The following is a 14,713-nucleotide window of genomic DNA, read 5'->3' as shown; positions in this document are numbered from 1 at the left end:
TCCCCTCCTTGCCTCCCTCTCTTTCTTCTTCGGCCTGTTGTTATTCTCGTTTCTGCCTCCCGTGTGGACCGAGGCTGCCTGGCGGAACATCCATGCGAATGGTGGAGAGAGAGAGAGAGACGGATGGAAGCGCCGTTGCAGCTTTTATTTCCCTTCCTCCTTGCCCCATCACACGAGAAATAAGATATGGGGGGAAAGTGATAGTTTTTTCTTTTTGGGTTTGTTTTGCGGCGGTGGCGGCAACTTTAGTGTGACCGGGGTGTATTTGTACGTGCGACTTCGTCCCCTTGTTTTTCCTTTTCTTTTCTTCTCTTGTTGCGCTGCCGCTGTTGTGCGTCGCGCCAGCTGGAGGCGCGCTGGGCAGCCGGGAAGTGCCCTCGCGGCGATGTATCCGGAGGAGGGCGAGGCCCCCGCAGCTGCGAAGCTGACGAAGGAGCAGGAGGAACAGCTGGTTGTCCGCCTGCACGATCATTCCATGGCGCACAGGCAGGAAACGCTGCGGGAGCTGGAGGCCCGGTTTTACCCCACAATGCCGCCAAAGCGGCTTGACAAGGAAACGATAGACGGCAGCGTCACGCGGCAGGTGAATCAGGAGATGGCGAAGCGGCAGGCGGCGCGCGAGGAGCGCGAGGCACGGATCCAGGAAGGCTACAAACCACGCAAGGCGTCCGCTGGCAACGTGGATAGAAGCACAGAGTGGCTTTATGCCGAGTCTATGCAGCGGAAGAAGGCAAACATGGAGGAAAGCAGGAAACGATACCTCTACTCTGGACCACCTGTGGTCCATAAGAAGGCCTCGGAGATACGCGAGTACGTGACGCGCTTGGCTGTACCCAAGAAGCGGGAATTTACGGTTGACGAGATCAACAAAATTTACGGATTGTCTGCAGAATCGGCCCAGGGGCCGGGCGCACCTGACGAGGTTGATGCTGCTGCCGCCGGTGAGACTCAGCATGGATCGTAGCGATGGTGCAGAGCGCGCGGGGTATTGGGCTCGTGTAGAGGTCTAACTGCGAGCCACATGTACAGTGTTAATGGGGTGGGTTGGGGGAAGTGCTTTCACTTTTTCCTTCCTCTTCTCTCTTTTCATTATATATAGGTCAATGCATATATGCATATGTGTTACTTCCACAATGCTTTTTTTGTTTCGTTTCTGGTATCGCTGGACATGTGTTGACTTCAATCAGCTGCGTTTTCCCCTGCTTTCCCCCCCCCTTTTCGTCTCTTTACTTGGGTGTGTTACTAGGCGAGGGCGGGTAGCGCGTAAGCGAGACGAGGTGGGGAAGCTCTACTGAGTTATATATATATATATCTTTTTACCTGCAATCTGCCAATGCATCCGTCGGGCGCCGCCAGTAAACGCAGCGCGTTCGAGGCGGCAGCTTGCCAGCAGAGCTACCGCGTGGCGGACGTGGAGTTGGCCACCTGCAAGCTGCACGGAGGCGCCGCCGTGTTGTGTTCGACCGCGGGCAAAGTTGGTCGCAACGGTCGCAGTGCCGCTGTAGGTGCCACTCTCTTTTGGCTCACCTGCCCTTACCTGAACACGATGGTGGCACGGCTTGAGCGGCATGGCGCGGTCGGGGCGCTGCAGCGGCTCGTGGATGAAAATGGCAGGCTGGCCGCCCAGCACGTGGCTTCTCATGCGCGCTACGAGGCCCGCGCCCGGGCACTGCTGAGCGACCAGCGGTGGGCATTTTTTGAGTCCCACTTTGTTTCCCCTCCTGAGTCCGCCAGCGGTCGCAAGTACGGCAACGCCGCCGTGGGCCACGCGAAGGATCTTAAGTGCCTGCACGCCCTCGTTGCCCAGTCCCTGTGTGGCGCCCCCAACCCCATTGGGGATGCCGTCCTGCAGTACATTCTTCACCTCTCCAAGAGGGTGGAGGCGGTGCGGCAGCCAGAGCGGGAGTCTCTCCCTGCGAAGGAGGCGAAGGCGGCGGCGGCGGCGGCGGGGGAGGAGGAGAAGGATAACGCCGCCCCCGCCTGTGTGAGCTCGCTTGACGATATCTCTGCCTTTGTCGCCTTCGTGGAGGGCTGGGCACTTCAGACTGAAGACGAGCGTGGGGCGTTTCCGTCCGCGTTGGACGCGAATGACGTTTGCTCCGCTGCATGCAATGTGCTGACTTTTCTCGAGGGACGGCCACCGCGGCCTCGCAAAAAACATCGCATAAACTGAATGGGGTCCAGCGAGCGCCTTCAATGGAAGGCGATGGAGAGATAAAAAAGAGAAGGAAGGAAGAGGGTGGCTGCTTGAGTCGCACCACTTCTATTTCTTTATTCTTGTCCTTCACTTTCTTTTGCAAGTTCCGCCTCTTGAGGAATCTTGCGGCCGAATTTGGCTTTTCTTCTTTTCATCTCTTTATTACTATTGTTATTTGGGTTGCCGCTGCTTCGTGTGTGCGTCGGCGCCTCACTCACGCGGGAGAAAACAGACGCGTGCGATTTTTGCGTCCGCAGGGGGAGGCTCCCCGCAAAAATCGGGGGATGCGCGCGCGACGCTGGGGAGCCGCCGCAGCGAGCGACCGCGGCCCTCTGGCGTGCCTCGACCCCAAGCCGCGGGCCGAGGCTGTAACCACCAGTCTCGTGAGGGGGCGCGGCACGCCGACCACAGGCACTCTCGCTGCGTGTCTGCCGTCGCGGGCGCTGGCAGAGGCGGTGCCGGGAGAGCGCTCCACGGCAGCAGCGGATATGCGGTGCGCCGAGCGCATGCAGGCGCCGTTGGGGCTCGCACGACGTTGCATGATGAGCTGGCGGCGGTGGGCTCACAGGCGTCGCATTTTAGCGGCTTTGCAGGGAATACAGGCGCGGGCCGTTACCAGCCATCTATTATCGATCTTCTACAGGTGGTTCTTGTTCGCCACTCGCGCCGCTGCTGTACGACACCTGGAGCATTCACTCGCACGAGAGGCGTTTGTGTCGCTTGTCTGTCGATATTGGCAACGCTGGCGGCTGGCTGCGCGGCTTCGGCGGAAACGGTCCCAGCAACTTGCTCGCTTGCGTGGCATACGGTACGAGGCCGAACGGTCGCTGGCGTGGCGCCACTGTGTTCAATGGCGTGCCGCGGCGGAACGACGGGTCGAACTGCGTCGGAAGGTGGCGGCTGTGTCTGAGTCATGCACAATTCGTTTAGCTCACAACTACTTTGCAGCATGGGTGCGATGGCGGCAGAGGAATTTGCACACAAAGCAGTTGAGACTCATTGCGCATGCGGCCTACCGTTCTCTGGCTCGACGCACGCTACAGAAGTGGAGCCTGCTTGTTTCCCGCAGCATTGTTGCCTGGGACATGGAGAGGCGAACGCTAGAGTCGTTTGTGCAGGGGTTCTTCCTGCGTTGGCGGCGATACGCTTCCCTCTGCAAGGCGCTTTGTCGCATTGGGCATGCAGCCTACTGGCGTGTGGCGCGTCGGGCGTTTCACAAGTGGAAGCTGTGGTTTGTACGCATTGTCGTCGCGTTGCAGCTTGAGCGGCGCAGCTTGCTGCCTCTTTTGCAGGTTTATTTCTTTCGCTGGGTGATGCTGCGCCGTGTGCGTCGCTTGGAGTACAACGCATTCGTCTCTTCTCTGCTGCACTAGTGCGACGTTTGTTTTTTCTTGGTTGCGGCTTCATATATATATATATATATATATATATATATATAGATCTCCTTGTACACGTGTCTGTTCCGGCCTTAGCCTTTCTGTGTCTGTGCGTGGATTATGCCGCCCATGATATACGCTGCCCCTGCATGAGAAAATATACTTTTTTCTTTGCAGCCCTCCGTTTTTGCTTTGCTTCTTCAAGAGTCCTTTTAATTGGCCCCGACCCCACTCTCCCCTCCTAAACCTGCATGTGATAGAGCAGGCATGGCCATGAATGCCGTCGCTTCACTCGTGCTCACGCAGATTGTGGAGCATCCGTTCCACTTTCTACTTGAGATTGTGTTCGCCGCCGCCTTGGCGGCTGTGCTATGGAGGCAGCACGTGCAGAGAAAGAAAAACAAGTCCAAGCTGGTCGCCCCTGTGATGCCGCCGCCGGAGGAGCAGGAGCGCCGCATTGCGCAGTTCCAATCGAAGATGTTCCAGGCCAACTGTAGGACGGCCACCAACGCCACGGTGCCCAACGGGGCGGGGATGGCGGAGGTGGACTCCAGGGAGGGCTGCTACGTGACCATTCGCAACGCGGCGGACGGGGGCCTGCTGCGGTGCCTCGACCTGGCGACTGAGGATTTCCACTCCTTTTCAACGCACCCCACCGTGCTGAAGGTGGCACGCGAGACGGTGATGGCTTACGGTGTTGGGAGTTGTGGCCCTCGCGGGTTCTACGGCACGATCAAGCCCCACATGGACGCGGAGACAGACTTGGCGCGGTTTCTCGGGGTGGAGGACGCCATCATCTGCAGCCTTTCCTTTGCCACGGTCTCCACGCTCATCTCCTGCTTCGCGGGCAGAGGGGAGTACCTCATCGTGGACGAGGGCGTTAACTTGTCCATCGCGGACGGCTGCACCCTCTCCCGGGCCACCGTTTACAAGTACCGCCACAACAACATGCCTCACCTTGAGTCGCTCCTGAAGGAAGTGGCGGAGAAGGAGAGTGCCACGAAAAAGTTGTCACGACGCTTTGTGGTGACGGAGGGTCTTTTTAGGAACAGTGGCGACCTCTGCCATTTGCCACGCATACTTGAACTATGCCACAAGTACAAATTTCGTATTATTTTGGAGGACAGTTACGGGTTCGGTTGCCTGGGCTCAACGGGCCGCGGCACGCATGAGCACTTTGGCATCCCAGCCACGCGTATTGATTTGTATGTGGGCAGCTTGAGCACCTCCTTGGGCGCCGTCGGAGGCTTCTGTGCCGGGACGCGGGCGGTGGTGGACTACCAGCGCCTCACCGCCTCTGCGTACGTTTTCTCCGCATCGCTGCCGCCCTACATTACGGCTGCCGTCTCCACCTCCCTCACACTGCTCGACGGGGACCACACCTACGCCGAGAAGCTGCAGGCGAACGCCAAGCTGTTCCGCCAGACCCTTCGACAGGCTAGCTTCAACGCCGACAAGCTCCGTTTGCTGGAGTGCGAAGGGGATGTCTCGCCAATTCTGGTGCTGCGCCCCACCGACGCGTACGCGAAGAGCCACGCCCAGAGTTTGGAAGTGGAGCTGGAAGAAGTTGTACGGATGGCAAGGGAAAAGAAGGTGATGCTCGTGCGGCATCTCTACTCTGAGGATGAGCAGTGCGAGAACCTCCCGGCGCTGCGGATCCTTGTGAAGGGAAAGGCAACCCGAGGGGAGATTGAAGGTGCCGCCAACGTCGTGGTTGAGGCAGTGAAGGCTGTTTTCTCCTGAGTGCCGCAAGACCGGCGGGGGAGGGCGTGGTGCGACTACTTGTGAAGTAAAAGGGGAGTTTGTCGGGCTTTGATCTAGTGGAGGGGGTGGGGGGTGCCTTGTAGTGTGGGAACTGGAGCGAGAAGCGGAGCTGGTGTTCAACGAGGAGGAGGAAAAAGAAAGGCAACATCAACTCCTTCTCTGAAACAGTATGAACGGCAGCAAAGGGGAAGTAGTTTCTTTATCGTACCATGGGACGTTAACAATGGTCGTTGTACAGGAGTCTGCCCGAAGGGGCGCATTGGGTAATGATGTCGTACGCTAGTAGGAACACAGAGGGAGAGAGAGAAAGACACGTGTGTGTGTGCGCTCCTACCCCATTCACCTCTTCCTCTTTGTATTTTACTGCCAATTCCAAGGGTTTTCTACCTCCCTCCAGTGTGTGTGTTTTTTTGTGTTGTCTCTATCCTCTCGCTCTTTGCTTCTCTTCACTTGATTTCCTTGCATGGGGCCACGGCGTGGTAGGTAGTCGTGCAGAGCCTTTCCCCTCCTTCTCTCCCTTAGTAGGAGAGCTGCCACAAGCCTGGCTGTTGGGCCTGCGGTGTTGTGCTTACACGTTCCGTCTCGTGTTTGGGCAGCTGGCGTCATGGAGCTGCCGGCGGAATTGGTTGTTGGGGGGACGGTCCTAACCTTGTCGCCGGTGAGCCGCTCAACAGACGTCGAGGACAACGGGAAACATCACTTCAGTAGCTTCTGCTTCGTGGGCGAGCGCCTGCCCACGGGAGACACGCAGTGGTTTTTTTCACCGTTAGCCGGCTACGAGCAAAAGAAGCTGCGCGTGGAGGCGGCGGTGGTGGAGAAGGAGGCGCTTCGCCGCGGCGTGTTCTTGCGCCTGGGAGACTGCACCTTCCGGCAGTACACCGTGAGGTCCGCCTCGCCGCCGATGCGGGTGAGCGTGGTGGCCAGGCTGCGCGGTGAGGATGCGCGAGAGTCGTCCATCAATTCGCGGAATTCGTCCTACCTTCTCTCGCCCACCCCCTCGCCGGAGGAGGCGTCGCCGCCCCTCCCCCGCGAGGGGCGCATCCTTCCGCCCGCGAGGGACCTCAACGTGTGCGGGGAGCTGGGCAACCCGTCGCCGCCCGTCGCTCGGGGCGTGGCAGGCAGCGGGGGCGAGGGAGGCGAGGGGCCGTGGGCGAGCCAAGAAAGCGGCGCGGAGGGGGGCGGTGCCCGTTGCATGCCAAATTTACAGTTGCCTAAAAAGCCACCCGTACGACTCAGCACCCACGCCAGCGCCTCCGGCCCCTTTCGTCTGCGTCGGCTGCCGTGAGAGCAGTGGCCGCCCCACGCCTGGTCCCAACCGGGTTGCCACATGCAATGCGGCAAGTGCCTCGAGCCTCACTGGAGGGGGGGGGGAAAGAAAAAAAACGAGGGCTGGGAAAGTGACATGAATATGTGACGGTAGTGTTGTAAACTTATTTGTATATTTTTCGGTCGATTGTGTCTGTCTGTCTTTCCCTCCCTCCCTCTCTCTCTCTCTGTGTATGTGCAATAAGTGTATTTTTTTTTTGACGGTGATAGCAGTGGCGGTGTTATAGTTTTGCTGGAGACCTCCTTCCAGCGGAGGAGGGGATGCTCCAATACCATCATCTCTCTTTTCGTTCCTTTTCTCTCGTTTTGTTTCTGCTGGGTGCCGCATTGTTGTTGTTGTTGTCCCTTTCGAGTGCTTACATAAATCGTTTCATAGCTTTACATATATCACTACACCTCCCTCTTTTTTTTTTCTTTCTGACTCCTGCGCCGGCGCGATATTCTTGCCACAGCGGTTCCACTGATGCACTTCCTCCCTTCATTTCCTCCCCGTTGTCCACCCACGCGTTCATTCTACCGCGGCGAAAAGAAAATGGGGAGCCCGGAGGCACACGATAAAAATAGAAGGAGCTTGCACCTCCCTGACGCACCTTCCCGTGCCCGTTTGTGTTTCATGATTTACTTCGAGGCTTTGTCTCCTGCCAGCGCATGTTGTGGCGATGCAAAGAGGCAAGGGAGGAAGTCCATTCTGCGTAGGTGTTTACTCACCCCTTTCCCTTCTCTTCTTCCCGCTTGAAACGCCCTTTCCTCCTCTCGCTCTCCCCCCACTACACACACACACACACCGATTTTTTTTCTCTTTCCTTCCCACGCGCTCTGCTCGTTTCTTTTATTCCCCTGCTTGGTTGTTCGTTTGTTTCTTGTGGGAGGGGAGAGTTCCCCACGCCGCGGCGTGGGGAGGGCGGCGGTGCACTCGAGCGCGTGCCGCAGAGGGGCACAGTGGGGCGCCTGAAGCGGAATGCGGTTCGTTTTTTTTTGTGTGTGTGTGGCTGCGTCATCGCAGCTCCCCCTCCCTCCCTCTCTTTCTTTCTTTCTTTCCTTCTTTCTCTTCCTGTTTTTTTTTTGGGGGGGCGAGTGTGTGCGTGCCTGTGTGTGCGTGTGAGTGTGCGTGTCTCTCTCTCTATCGCTGGGGCCGGCGGCGGCGACGGGTTTGGGGCTTCGGCCGCCACCCTCCGCACGTGCTGGACCGCGACTTCTCCTACGCTCGTTTTGCCTCCTCCTCCCCCTTTTCCTGCGAGATCGTTGCAGCGGCGGGTAGTCACTCCAAGTGGGCAGAGCGGGGGGAAGCCCGGAGTAAAGCTGGCAGCCGGCGTCGACCAGCAACACGTAGAGTGCGCGCTGGGCCTGTCACTACAAGTGCAAACACAGCCACACACACACACACAGACATACAGAGAGAGAGAGAGAGAGAGAGAGAGAGAGAGATAGAGACAAATTCTTGCTTTCAAGTTAGGGGAACAGACGGGGCGCGGAGCGGAGGCCCACTGGCAAGCAGCAGAGGCGTTAAACCGGAAACTCGTCAGGCGCGGCGTGGGGAATGAGCGCCAAGTATCTCGCCGCGCCGGTGAACATCTCGCGCTTCATCGAGATGTCGGCGCCCAGCATCTCGCCGCAGCGGGAAATTTCGCAAATGACTCCCCAGCGCCAGCGTCCGCCGGCGAAGCCAGGCCGCGACTCCAACGGCAACAGCATGGAGGCCGCGAAGCCCGAGGATGCCGCGTATGAGGCGAACTACCCTGAGGAGAATATTGCGGAAAACACGGTGTATTTGCTCCAGTGTGGAAGTCCACTGTACGATCCGGTGAAGGAACGCTGGCGCTGCTGGAACGGCCATGAACTGCGCGTCAAGGAACGGTCACAATACGGTGACGTTGAGGGAGTTAGTTGCGATTTCTGCGGTCTCACCGACTGGTTGGACGAGCTGCAGGAAGCGGAGGCGCCGACGAAGGGAAGACGACGCAGTAGAAAAACACCTAAGCAAAAGAAGAGCGCGAAGGAACCACGATACCTCTACCACTGCGATGTCTGTGAGATGGATCTCTGCCCGCAGTGCGCCAAGGAGTTGCGTGCTGATGCCCGGTATCACGTGCCTTGCATGCAGTGTAGGCGCTGCCTCGGCTTTATGCGTGACGACGAAGCGGCTCTGCACCACTGCTACTTGAAGCGGGCACGGGAGGCCCTTACACTCACGACCCCCTCGCCCTCCACAAGCGGCGGGGCCTCCTCCTCGTCAGTTACCGAGTCTGTTATGAACCGGACGTCCCTCCGACCGCGGGAGCCGTCACCGCCTGTGGTTCACCTTCCACCGGAATCCACGCCAACTTCGGCGCAGCGTCCAATCACGGCGTGGGAGGTGTGCGTGACATTCGAAAGTGCCGCAGCGGAGGCTGAAGTGCGTTGCATTGGGGAGTCCCTTTCGCTGCGGGGAGTGGAGGCGCCTGGGGAGGCGGGGCGGCTCATTTTCCGGACGCCAACCAGGTTGGCGGCGGAGGAGCTGGCTCAGCGATTTCACGACCAGGGCCTCTTTGCCTCTCTCCGCCGTTTTCGCGCATGATACTGGGAAGAATGCCCCGCGTCTCAGAGGTTGCTACATATATGCACTCGCCAGGAGCGCCGGAATTCTCGTGAAACATAGTATACATGGTTGTTATTCTTATTCATTTTTCTCCGTCTTGTTGTTGTTACGTACAGACGCCGTTGCGTACTTGTATCTGCGTCTGTGCCCTTTGCGTCGTTGACGTGGATGCGGATGTGCCTGTCCACGAGTGGCCGGGCCTTCTTCTGCTCGGTCTGTGTGAAACTGCCCTAGGCATGACTAAGCATGACGTGTCTCTTTCATTTTGTGTACGTTTATATCAGCTCCACCACCGAGACTAGGGGGAAAAAGGGATGGCAGTGGTGGAGCTGGGGTGGACCACCCGTGCCGGCTACATTGGCGACGCAAAGTGCACACGGTGGTTCCCATCCATACACTGCAACGCTGGACCTATGGAGCTCAGTTTTCCATCGACGCTCCTGGCAGCGGATGCCATGGGAGTGGGTAGTCTGCAGCCTATTTGGACCCTGCATTCACTCGAGCATGGGATGAGTCTGCACGTGGAGCACCTGGCGCACATCATGGGTAAACAGCTGCAGTGCTCGGAGGATGACCCGCTCATGTTGGTCTTGCCTGAGATATGGCATGACCGGTTTGACCTGGTGCGAAGCTTGTTTCGCGTCGTGTTGGAGTCGGGGTTTACCTCCGCATTGTACTGCTGTCGACCGAGTGTGGCGTGGACGCTGGCTTCGGGTAGGGCCTCCGCCGTCGTGCTAGACGTTGGGCACAATCAGGCGACCACGGCGGCCGTGTTGGATGGCTACGCGTTGCGGGGCTCCGTCGCCTCCAGCAGCCTGGCCGGGGGCGCCGTCACAGGGCGTCTGACGGCGATGCTAGAGCGGGATCAGCTGGAGGCGCTTGAGAGCGTGCGACACTACCGTGTCCCTTCCATTCGTCAGCGGGCCTTGGAGGACGCGGTGAATGACATTAAAAGGATGTCGTGCTGCGTGCGTGTGGGGCATGCGCCGCTTCCACGGAAGGAGGAGCCGCTGGTGTTGCGCGCCCCTGATGGGGCGTCTGTCACCGTTTCAGCGGCGGCGCGAACGGAACCGTATGAGGTGCTCTTCTCGCCCTCAGCGCCGGCGGGTGGGGATACCCTGGCAGACCTCCTTGTGTCGTGCAAGCAAAGTATTGATCCTGAGTGGCAACAGCAAGCCGTTCCGCATGTTGTTTGCGGTGGAACCGCACAGGCGCCTGGCTTTCGCGAGCGGTTGATAAAGGAGGCACAGAAGAGGGACTCGTGCTACTTTCGCTATGAGCAGGACGGGGCCTTTCACTTCTCGTCTGCGGTGGATGGTGCCTGGACGGGCGCTTCACTGGCGGCGGCGAGCTCGTCCTTTGCGCCTTTCTGGGTAACGCGTGCCGATGTTGAGGAAGAGGGTGACTCTGTACTCTACCGCAAGTTACTTTATTAGATGGGGAAAGAGTCAGTTTTGTCCTCTTTTCCTCTTTTCCTGCCGTGCATGTTCGCTTTCACGACTTATGCCTCGAGTCAACCGCGCGAGCAGGGAGGAGGGGACGCGCCAGTTGCCGCGGGGTCGCTTACGGCGGGGGTGACTCGCCAAGCGCGCAGCCGTCACATGTTCCTTCGATTTCCCTTTTTACTTTTGACATTGCGCTTCGCCTCACCGGCGCCTTTTGCTGCCGTGAACTTCCCACCTGACCCATTCGTTGGGGGGAATGGTGGCCAGATGTGTGTGTGTGTGTGGTGCCTGTGGGCGGGAGTTCGCTGCAGTTGAGGTGTTGGCGTTGACGTCGCTTGTCTGTTTCTGCGGCTACTGTGTACTTCAGGAAGAAAAAACAAAAACAAAGAAACAAACAAAAAACAAGCTCGTGTTTCTTTTATGCTCATTTTTTCTTCTTTTTGCTTTCTTTGGAAGCGGAGGCGGCGTTTGGAGCCCAAGCGTTCCTTGTGGTCCCGACCTCTATTTCTCTCCCACAGCGGATAGTCGTAGCATTTTTTGTTTGTGCTTGTTTTCTTTCCGTTAGATGACTAGTCGGGGCTTGAGTGCCGCCGCCGTGAGGAACCGACGGCACTACCTGCGGCTCCTGAGGGAAACTGCGCAGGAGGCCGTTTCGGAAGGAGTGACGTTTGCTGCTGAAAAGGGCGTCTTCAGGACCGTCTCGAGGCTCCGTCCGCATGAGGCGAGCCTGCAGCTGCCGGCGAATTGGGTGCGGACCTCCACGGCGCGTCTGCAGACGTCGCTGGCGGGAGTCGTCCCGAGGGAGCGGTGGGCCAGCAACGACCTGTTTCTGTGCGCGCTCATCCACCCAAGTTACGTGGCCGCGCGGTCGGTGCGCGCGGCGGTGGCGATGCCGATCGAATTAACGCTGACGGGCTCCTCCGCGCTGCGTCTGCTGAGGGAGGTCGCGGCCGTGCATGGCGTGGCGGGGGTTCTGGCGGCGGCGGAGGTTGCGAACATTCCCAGAAGGCTTGACGTGGAGGATCTCCTGCTCTACGACGCGTCCGTGTTCGAAGCGTGTGGGCAATTCCCACCGGAGGAGGTTCGAATGGCCGCGGCCACGGCGTTGTGCGGCGCAGTGGTCCTCTCCGAGGGAATCGGTGCCGCGACGGCCCTCTTGGATCGGCTGCGGGGCGCAGAAAACAAAGAAGGGGTGGTGGAGAGAGGCGTGAAGGGCGGCGAGGCAACAACACCAGCAACAAGAAAAGGGACGACGATGCCTGTTGATGTTTCACCGTGAGTGAGGGAAAAAAAAACGAGGAGAGGGGGGGGGAAGCGCTTAGACGCCCTCTTTCTCTCTCTACCTTTTTTTTGTATCGCGTTCGCTGTGAAAGCAAAAAACAGTCGTTGCTGTTTTTTTTTTTTCTTCTCGCTTCTTGCCTTTGATCGGTGCCGATCGTGATTTTCCGCGGGCGCCTTTCCTTGGCGGGAAGACGCGAAGAAAAAGCGAAGGGTGAGGACCTGTCAGCGGCGTCCGCAGCCGCGATAGCTCAGTTGGGAGAGCGTCAGACTGAAGATCTGAAGGTCCCTGGTTCGATCCCGGGTCGCGGCACATCTTTTTCCTTTTCCTTCCCCGTTCACCTCCCCTCCGCTCCGCTCTAAGCCCCCCCCCCCTCGAAACCACTGGGTGCACTTCCCTTGCAGTGCCAAACGGAAGTCACACACACACACACACACAGGGAGAGAGAACGGCAGGGCCGTCCCCCACGTCTGAGGGAATCAACTCAGGGAATGGGGGCAATAACAGGAAAATAGCCGCTTGGGTGTAGAGTGAAACAGTGCCGTGCATCTGTGCTATCCTCTTCTTCTTGCTGCTGTGGGTGCGTGCGGTGTGTTGCTTTTGTAGGGCTCGCGCGTGAGCAGAGTAGGAAGCGAACAAAACGAAAAACGAAACATAAAAAAAAAGTCAAAAAACGATAGCAAGAAGGCGAGGCATAGCAAATCAACCGAAGCCGCTAGTCGCAGCAAAAAAAAAAGCAAACAAAAAGGAAACTAAAATAAAATAATCCCTATAACTGGCACAAAACAAAAGACACACATATACACAGACACACACAAAGTGCGAAATAAATGTCACTTGAGGAAAGCGTTCAGCAGTGGCTTTTGTGGGACAAAGATCCCCAAACGCGAGGGGTTATTGAAAAACTTCAGCGAGAGGGGCGCAAAGACGAGTTACAGCGTCTTCTTGGAGCTCGAATGGAATTTGGGACCGCCGGCCTTCGGTCAAAGGTGGGCGCTGGGAACAGTCAGATGAACTCCCTGACGATCATCCAAACGGCACAAGGATTGAGTACATATCTAAGATCCACCTTTACAGTCGATGAGCTTGCATCAAAAGGAGTAGTGATTGGGTTCGATGGTCGCTACGGCAGTAAACGATTTGCGGAGTTGTCGGCGAACGTTTTTCTTAACGCCGGCATCCGCACGCGACTTTTTGGCCAAGTTGTGCCTACGCCCTTTGTTCCTTTTTCCATTCGGCTCTTTGGTTGCGTGGCCGGGGTGATGGTCACCGCGAGCCACAACCCCAAGGAAGACAATGGATACAAGGTGTACTGGAGCAACGGCGCACAGATCATTCCACCCCATGACAAAAATATTTCACGTGCCATTATGGACAACTTGGCTCCTTTGGATTCCTCATGGGAGACGGCAGCAGGCGCCACGGATCCGTTTCAAGAGGTTTGGAGCCAGTACTTTGCCACCCTCAAATCCGAATACAAGCCACTCGCCGCCGACCATCCTGTTAACTTCACCTATACGGCACTGCATGGTGTGGGGTGCCCGTTTACGGTGAAGGCGCTGGAGACTGTGGGGGTTCCGCATCACTGCGTCAGTGTTGTAAAGGCACAGGCCACACCCGACCCCGAATTTCCCACAGTCAAGTTCCCAAACCCGGAGGAGGGCGCGGGGACACTCACCCTCGCCATGGAGACAGCAGCAGCGTCGGGGTCAAGGTACATTTTGGCTAATGACCCCGATGCAGATCGACTTGCTGTTGCTGAAAGGCAAAGCGACGGAAGTTGGCGCGTGTTCACCGGGAATGAGGTTGGAGCTTTGCTTGGTTGGTGGACCATTTTCCGCGCCCGTCGCTTCGGAGAGTCGCTACAAGACTGTTACTTTGTGTTCAGTATTGTCAGCTCAATGATTCTCCGTTCCATTGCCACAAAGGAGGGGATGCGTCATGCCGAGACACTTACAGGGTTTAAATGGATGGGAAGTTTGGCGGAGTCTCTCCAGCGGGAATCTTCGGCGCGTGTTCTCTTGGCGTTCGAGGAGGCGATTGGGTACATGTGGGGAACCCGCGTCTTTGACAAGGACGGCGTCACAGCTGCCGCCGTCATGGCCGACATGGCTTCCTTCGTTGAGAAGGAGGAGAAGAAGTCTCTCTCTGAAAAGCTTCTTGATATATTCAAAGAGTACGGGTTTCATTTTACCTGCAGCTCCTATGTCATTGCCCGTGATCCTGCGCGTATTCGGGAGATGTTCGAGGCAATGGCAAAGATGAAGGATGGGGCCTACCCAGACAAGGTTGCAGGAGCCGGTGTGCTGCACATCCGGGACTTGGCTACGGGGATAGACACCCGGATGCCTGACAAGCGGGCGACGCTTCCAACCTCGCCCTCAAGCCCAATCGTGACCTTCTACTTTGACAACGGGGTCACCATGACTATTCGTGGCAGCGGCACGGAACCAAAGCTGAAGTGGTACGCTGAGCTCATCACAGAGGACCCCTCGCGCAAGAAGGAATTAAGTGTTTTTGTCGACAAGGTTGTGGAAGAACTTGTGCGGCCAGCACACTACAATTTTGAAACCCGTTCTCGTTAGTGCCGGCAATAACCACGGAAGCATAGTTGAAGAGGCCCCCGCGGGCAACGTTGAGGAATTTTAAAAAAAATTAACGAAAAACGCAAGATACATTTCAGACATGCCATACATGTGAGGCTGTCGAAAGGGGATTTGGGGAAAACGGATATAACAGCCGGGGGACATT

At 57.6% G+C, this 14,713-nt stretch overlaps 9 protein-coding genes and 1 non-coding gene across 10 annotated transcripts, besides 14 other annotated features; all 10 read left to right on the top strand.

Annotated features, from left to right (window-relative positions):
• Positions 1 to 286: 286 nt before the first annotated feature.
• Positions 287 to 314: a sequence feature (GA-rich).
• Positions 315 to 385: 71 nt separating this feature from the next.
• Positions 386 to 964, top strand: Tco025E_04348 (uncharacterized protein; the record flags this gene model as incomplete). Its single annotated transcript, XM_029371259.1, has 1 exon — positions 386 to 964. The coding sequence occupies one exon, from the start codon at positions 386 to 388 to the stop codon at positions 962 to 964; it is 579 nt and encodes a 192-aa protein (XP_029228665.1).
• A 369-nt stretch (positions 965 to 1,333) lies between these two features.
• Tco025E_04347 (uncharacterized protein) lies at positions 1,334 to 2,173 on the top strand (the record flags this gene model as incomplete). Its single annotated transcript, XM_029371258.1, has 1 exon — positions 1,334 to 2,173. The coding sequence occupies one exon, from the start codon at positions 1,334 to 1,336 to the stop codon at positions 2,171 to 2,173; it is 840 nt and encodes a 279-aa protein (XP_029228664.1).
• A 308-nt stretch (positions 2,174 to 2,481) lies between these two features.
• On the top strand, positions 2,482 to 3,570 carry Tco025E_04346 (uncharacterized protein; the record flags this gene model as incomplete). Its single annotated transcript, XM_029371257.1, has 1 exon — positions 2,482 to 3,570. One exon carries the CDS (start codon positions 2,482 to 2,484, stop codon positions 3,568 to 3,570), a length of 1,089 nt encoding a protein of 362 aa, XP_029228663.1.
• Positions 3,571 to 3,602: 32 nt separating this feature from the next.
• Positions 3,603 to 3,635: a microsatellite.
• Positions 3,636 to 3,840: 205 nt separating this feature from the next.
• On the top strand, positions 3,841 to 5,316 carry Tco025E_04345 (putative serine-palmitoyl-CoA transferase; the record flags this gene model as incomplete). Its single annotated transcript, XM_029371256.1, has 1 exon — positions 3,841 to 5,316. One exon carries the CDS (start codon positions 3,841 to 3,843, stop codon positions 5,314 to 5,316), a length of 1,476 nt encoding a protein of 491 aa, XP_029228662.1.
• Positions 5,317 to 5,941: 625 nt separating this feature from the next.
• Positions 5,942 to 6,622, top strand: Tco025E_04344 (uncharacterized protein; the record flags this gene model as incomplete). Its single annotated transcript, XM_029371255.1, has 1 exon — positions 5,942 to 6,622. The coding sequence occupies one exon, from the start codon at positions 5,942 to 5,944 to the stop codon at positions 6,620 to 6,622; it is 681 nt and encodes a 226-aa protein (XP_029228661.1).
• A 173-nt stretch (positions 6,623 to 6,795) lies between these two features.
• Positions 6,796 to 6,832: a sequence feature (GA-rich).
• A 596-nt stretch (positions 6,833 to 7,428) lies between these two features.
• Positions 7,429 to 7,448: a microsatellite.
• Positions 7,449 to 7,680: 232 nt separating this feature from the next.
• Positions 7,681 to 7,725: a sequence feature (A-rich).
• Positions 7,726 to 7,739: 14 nt separating this feature from the next.
• Positions 7,740 to 7,775: a microsatellite.
• Positions 7,776 to 8,022: 247 nt separating this feature from the next.
• Positions 8,023 to 8,055: a microsatellite.
• Positions 8,056 to 8,094: a microsatellite.
• A 106-nt stretch (positions 8,095 to 8,200) lies between these two features.
• Tco025E_04343 (uncharacterized protein) lies at positions 8,201 to 9,217 on the top strand (the record flags this gene model as incomplete). The annotated part of the gene is made up of 1 exon (XM_029371254.1): positions 8,201 to 9,217. One exon carries the CDS (start codon positions 8,201 to 8,203, stop codon positions 9,215 to 9,217), a length of 1,017 nt encoding a protein of 338 aa, XP_029228660.1.
• An 89-nt stretch (positions 9,218 to 9,306) lies between these two features.
• Positions 9,307 to 9,346: a microsatellite.
• A 206-nt stretch (positions 9,347 to 9,552) lies between these two features.
• Tco025E_04342 (actin-like protein) lies at positions 9,553 to 10,674 on the top strand (the record flags this gene model as incomplete). Its single annotated transcript, XM_029371253.1, has 1 exon — positions 9,553 to 10,674. One exon carries the CDS (start codon positions 9,553 to 9,555, stop codon positions 10,672 to 10,674), a length of 1,122 nt encoding a protein of 373 aa, XP_029228659.1.
• Positions 10,675 to 10,951: 277 nt separating this feature from the next.
• Positions 10,952 to 10,976: a microsatellite.
• A 75-nt stretch (positions 10,977 to 11,051) lies between these two features.
• Positions 11,052 to 11,088: a microsatellite.
• Positions 11,089 to 11,248: 160 nt separating this feature from the next.
• Tco025E_04341 (uncharacterized protein) lies at positions 11,249 to 11,962 on the top strand (the record flags this gene model as incomplete). Its single annotated transcript, XM_029371252.1, has 1 exon — positions 11,249 to 11,962. The coding sequence occupies one exon, from the start codon at positions 11,249 to 11,251 to the stop codon at positions 11,960 to 11,962; it is 714 nt and encodes a 237-aa protein (XP_029228658.1).
• A 239-nt stretch (positions 11,963 to 12,201) lies between these two features.
• On the top strand, positions 12,202 to 12,274 carry Tco025E_04340. The gene has a single exon. It is a non-coding gene; the product is annotated as a tRNA-Phe (tRNA).
• Positions 12,275 to 12,380: 106 nt separating this feature from the next.
• Positions 12,381 to 12,400: a microsatellite.
• Positions 12,401 to 12,688: 288 nt separating this feature from the next.
• Positions 12,689 to 12,728: a microsatellite.
• A 13-nt stretch (positions 12,729 to 12,741) lies between these two features.
• Positions 12,742 to 12,779: a microsatellite.
• A 13-nt stretch (positions 12,780 to 12,792) lies between these two features.
• On the top strand, positions 12,793 to 14,547 carry Tco025E_04339 (putative phosphomannomutase-like protein; the record flags this gene model as incomplete). The annotated part of the gene is made up of 1 exon (XM_029371251.1): positions 12,793 to 14,547. One exon carries the CDS (start codon positions 12,793 to 12,795, stop codon positions 14,545 to 14,547), a length of 1,755 nt encoding a protein of 584 aa, XP_029228657.1.
• Between the last annotated feature and the right edge of the window lie 166 nt (positions 14,548 to 14,713).

This window comes from Trypanosoma conorhini (genome assembly GCF_003719485.1).
Source record: "Trypanosoma conorhini strain 025E chromosome Unknown Tco_14.4_contig_00219, whole genome shotgun sequence".
Classification (NCBI taxonomy): domain Eukaryota; phylum Euglenozoa; class Kinetoplastea; order Trypanosomatida; family Trypanosomatidae; genus Trypanosoma; species Trypanosoma conorhini.
This window is presented reverse-complemented; position numbering and strand designations above follow the sequence as displayed.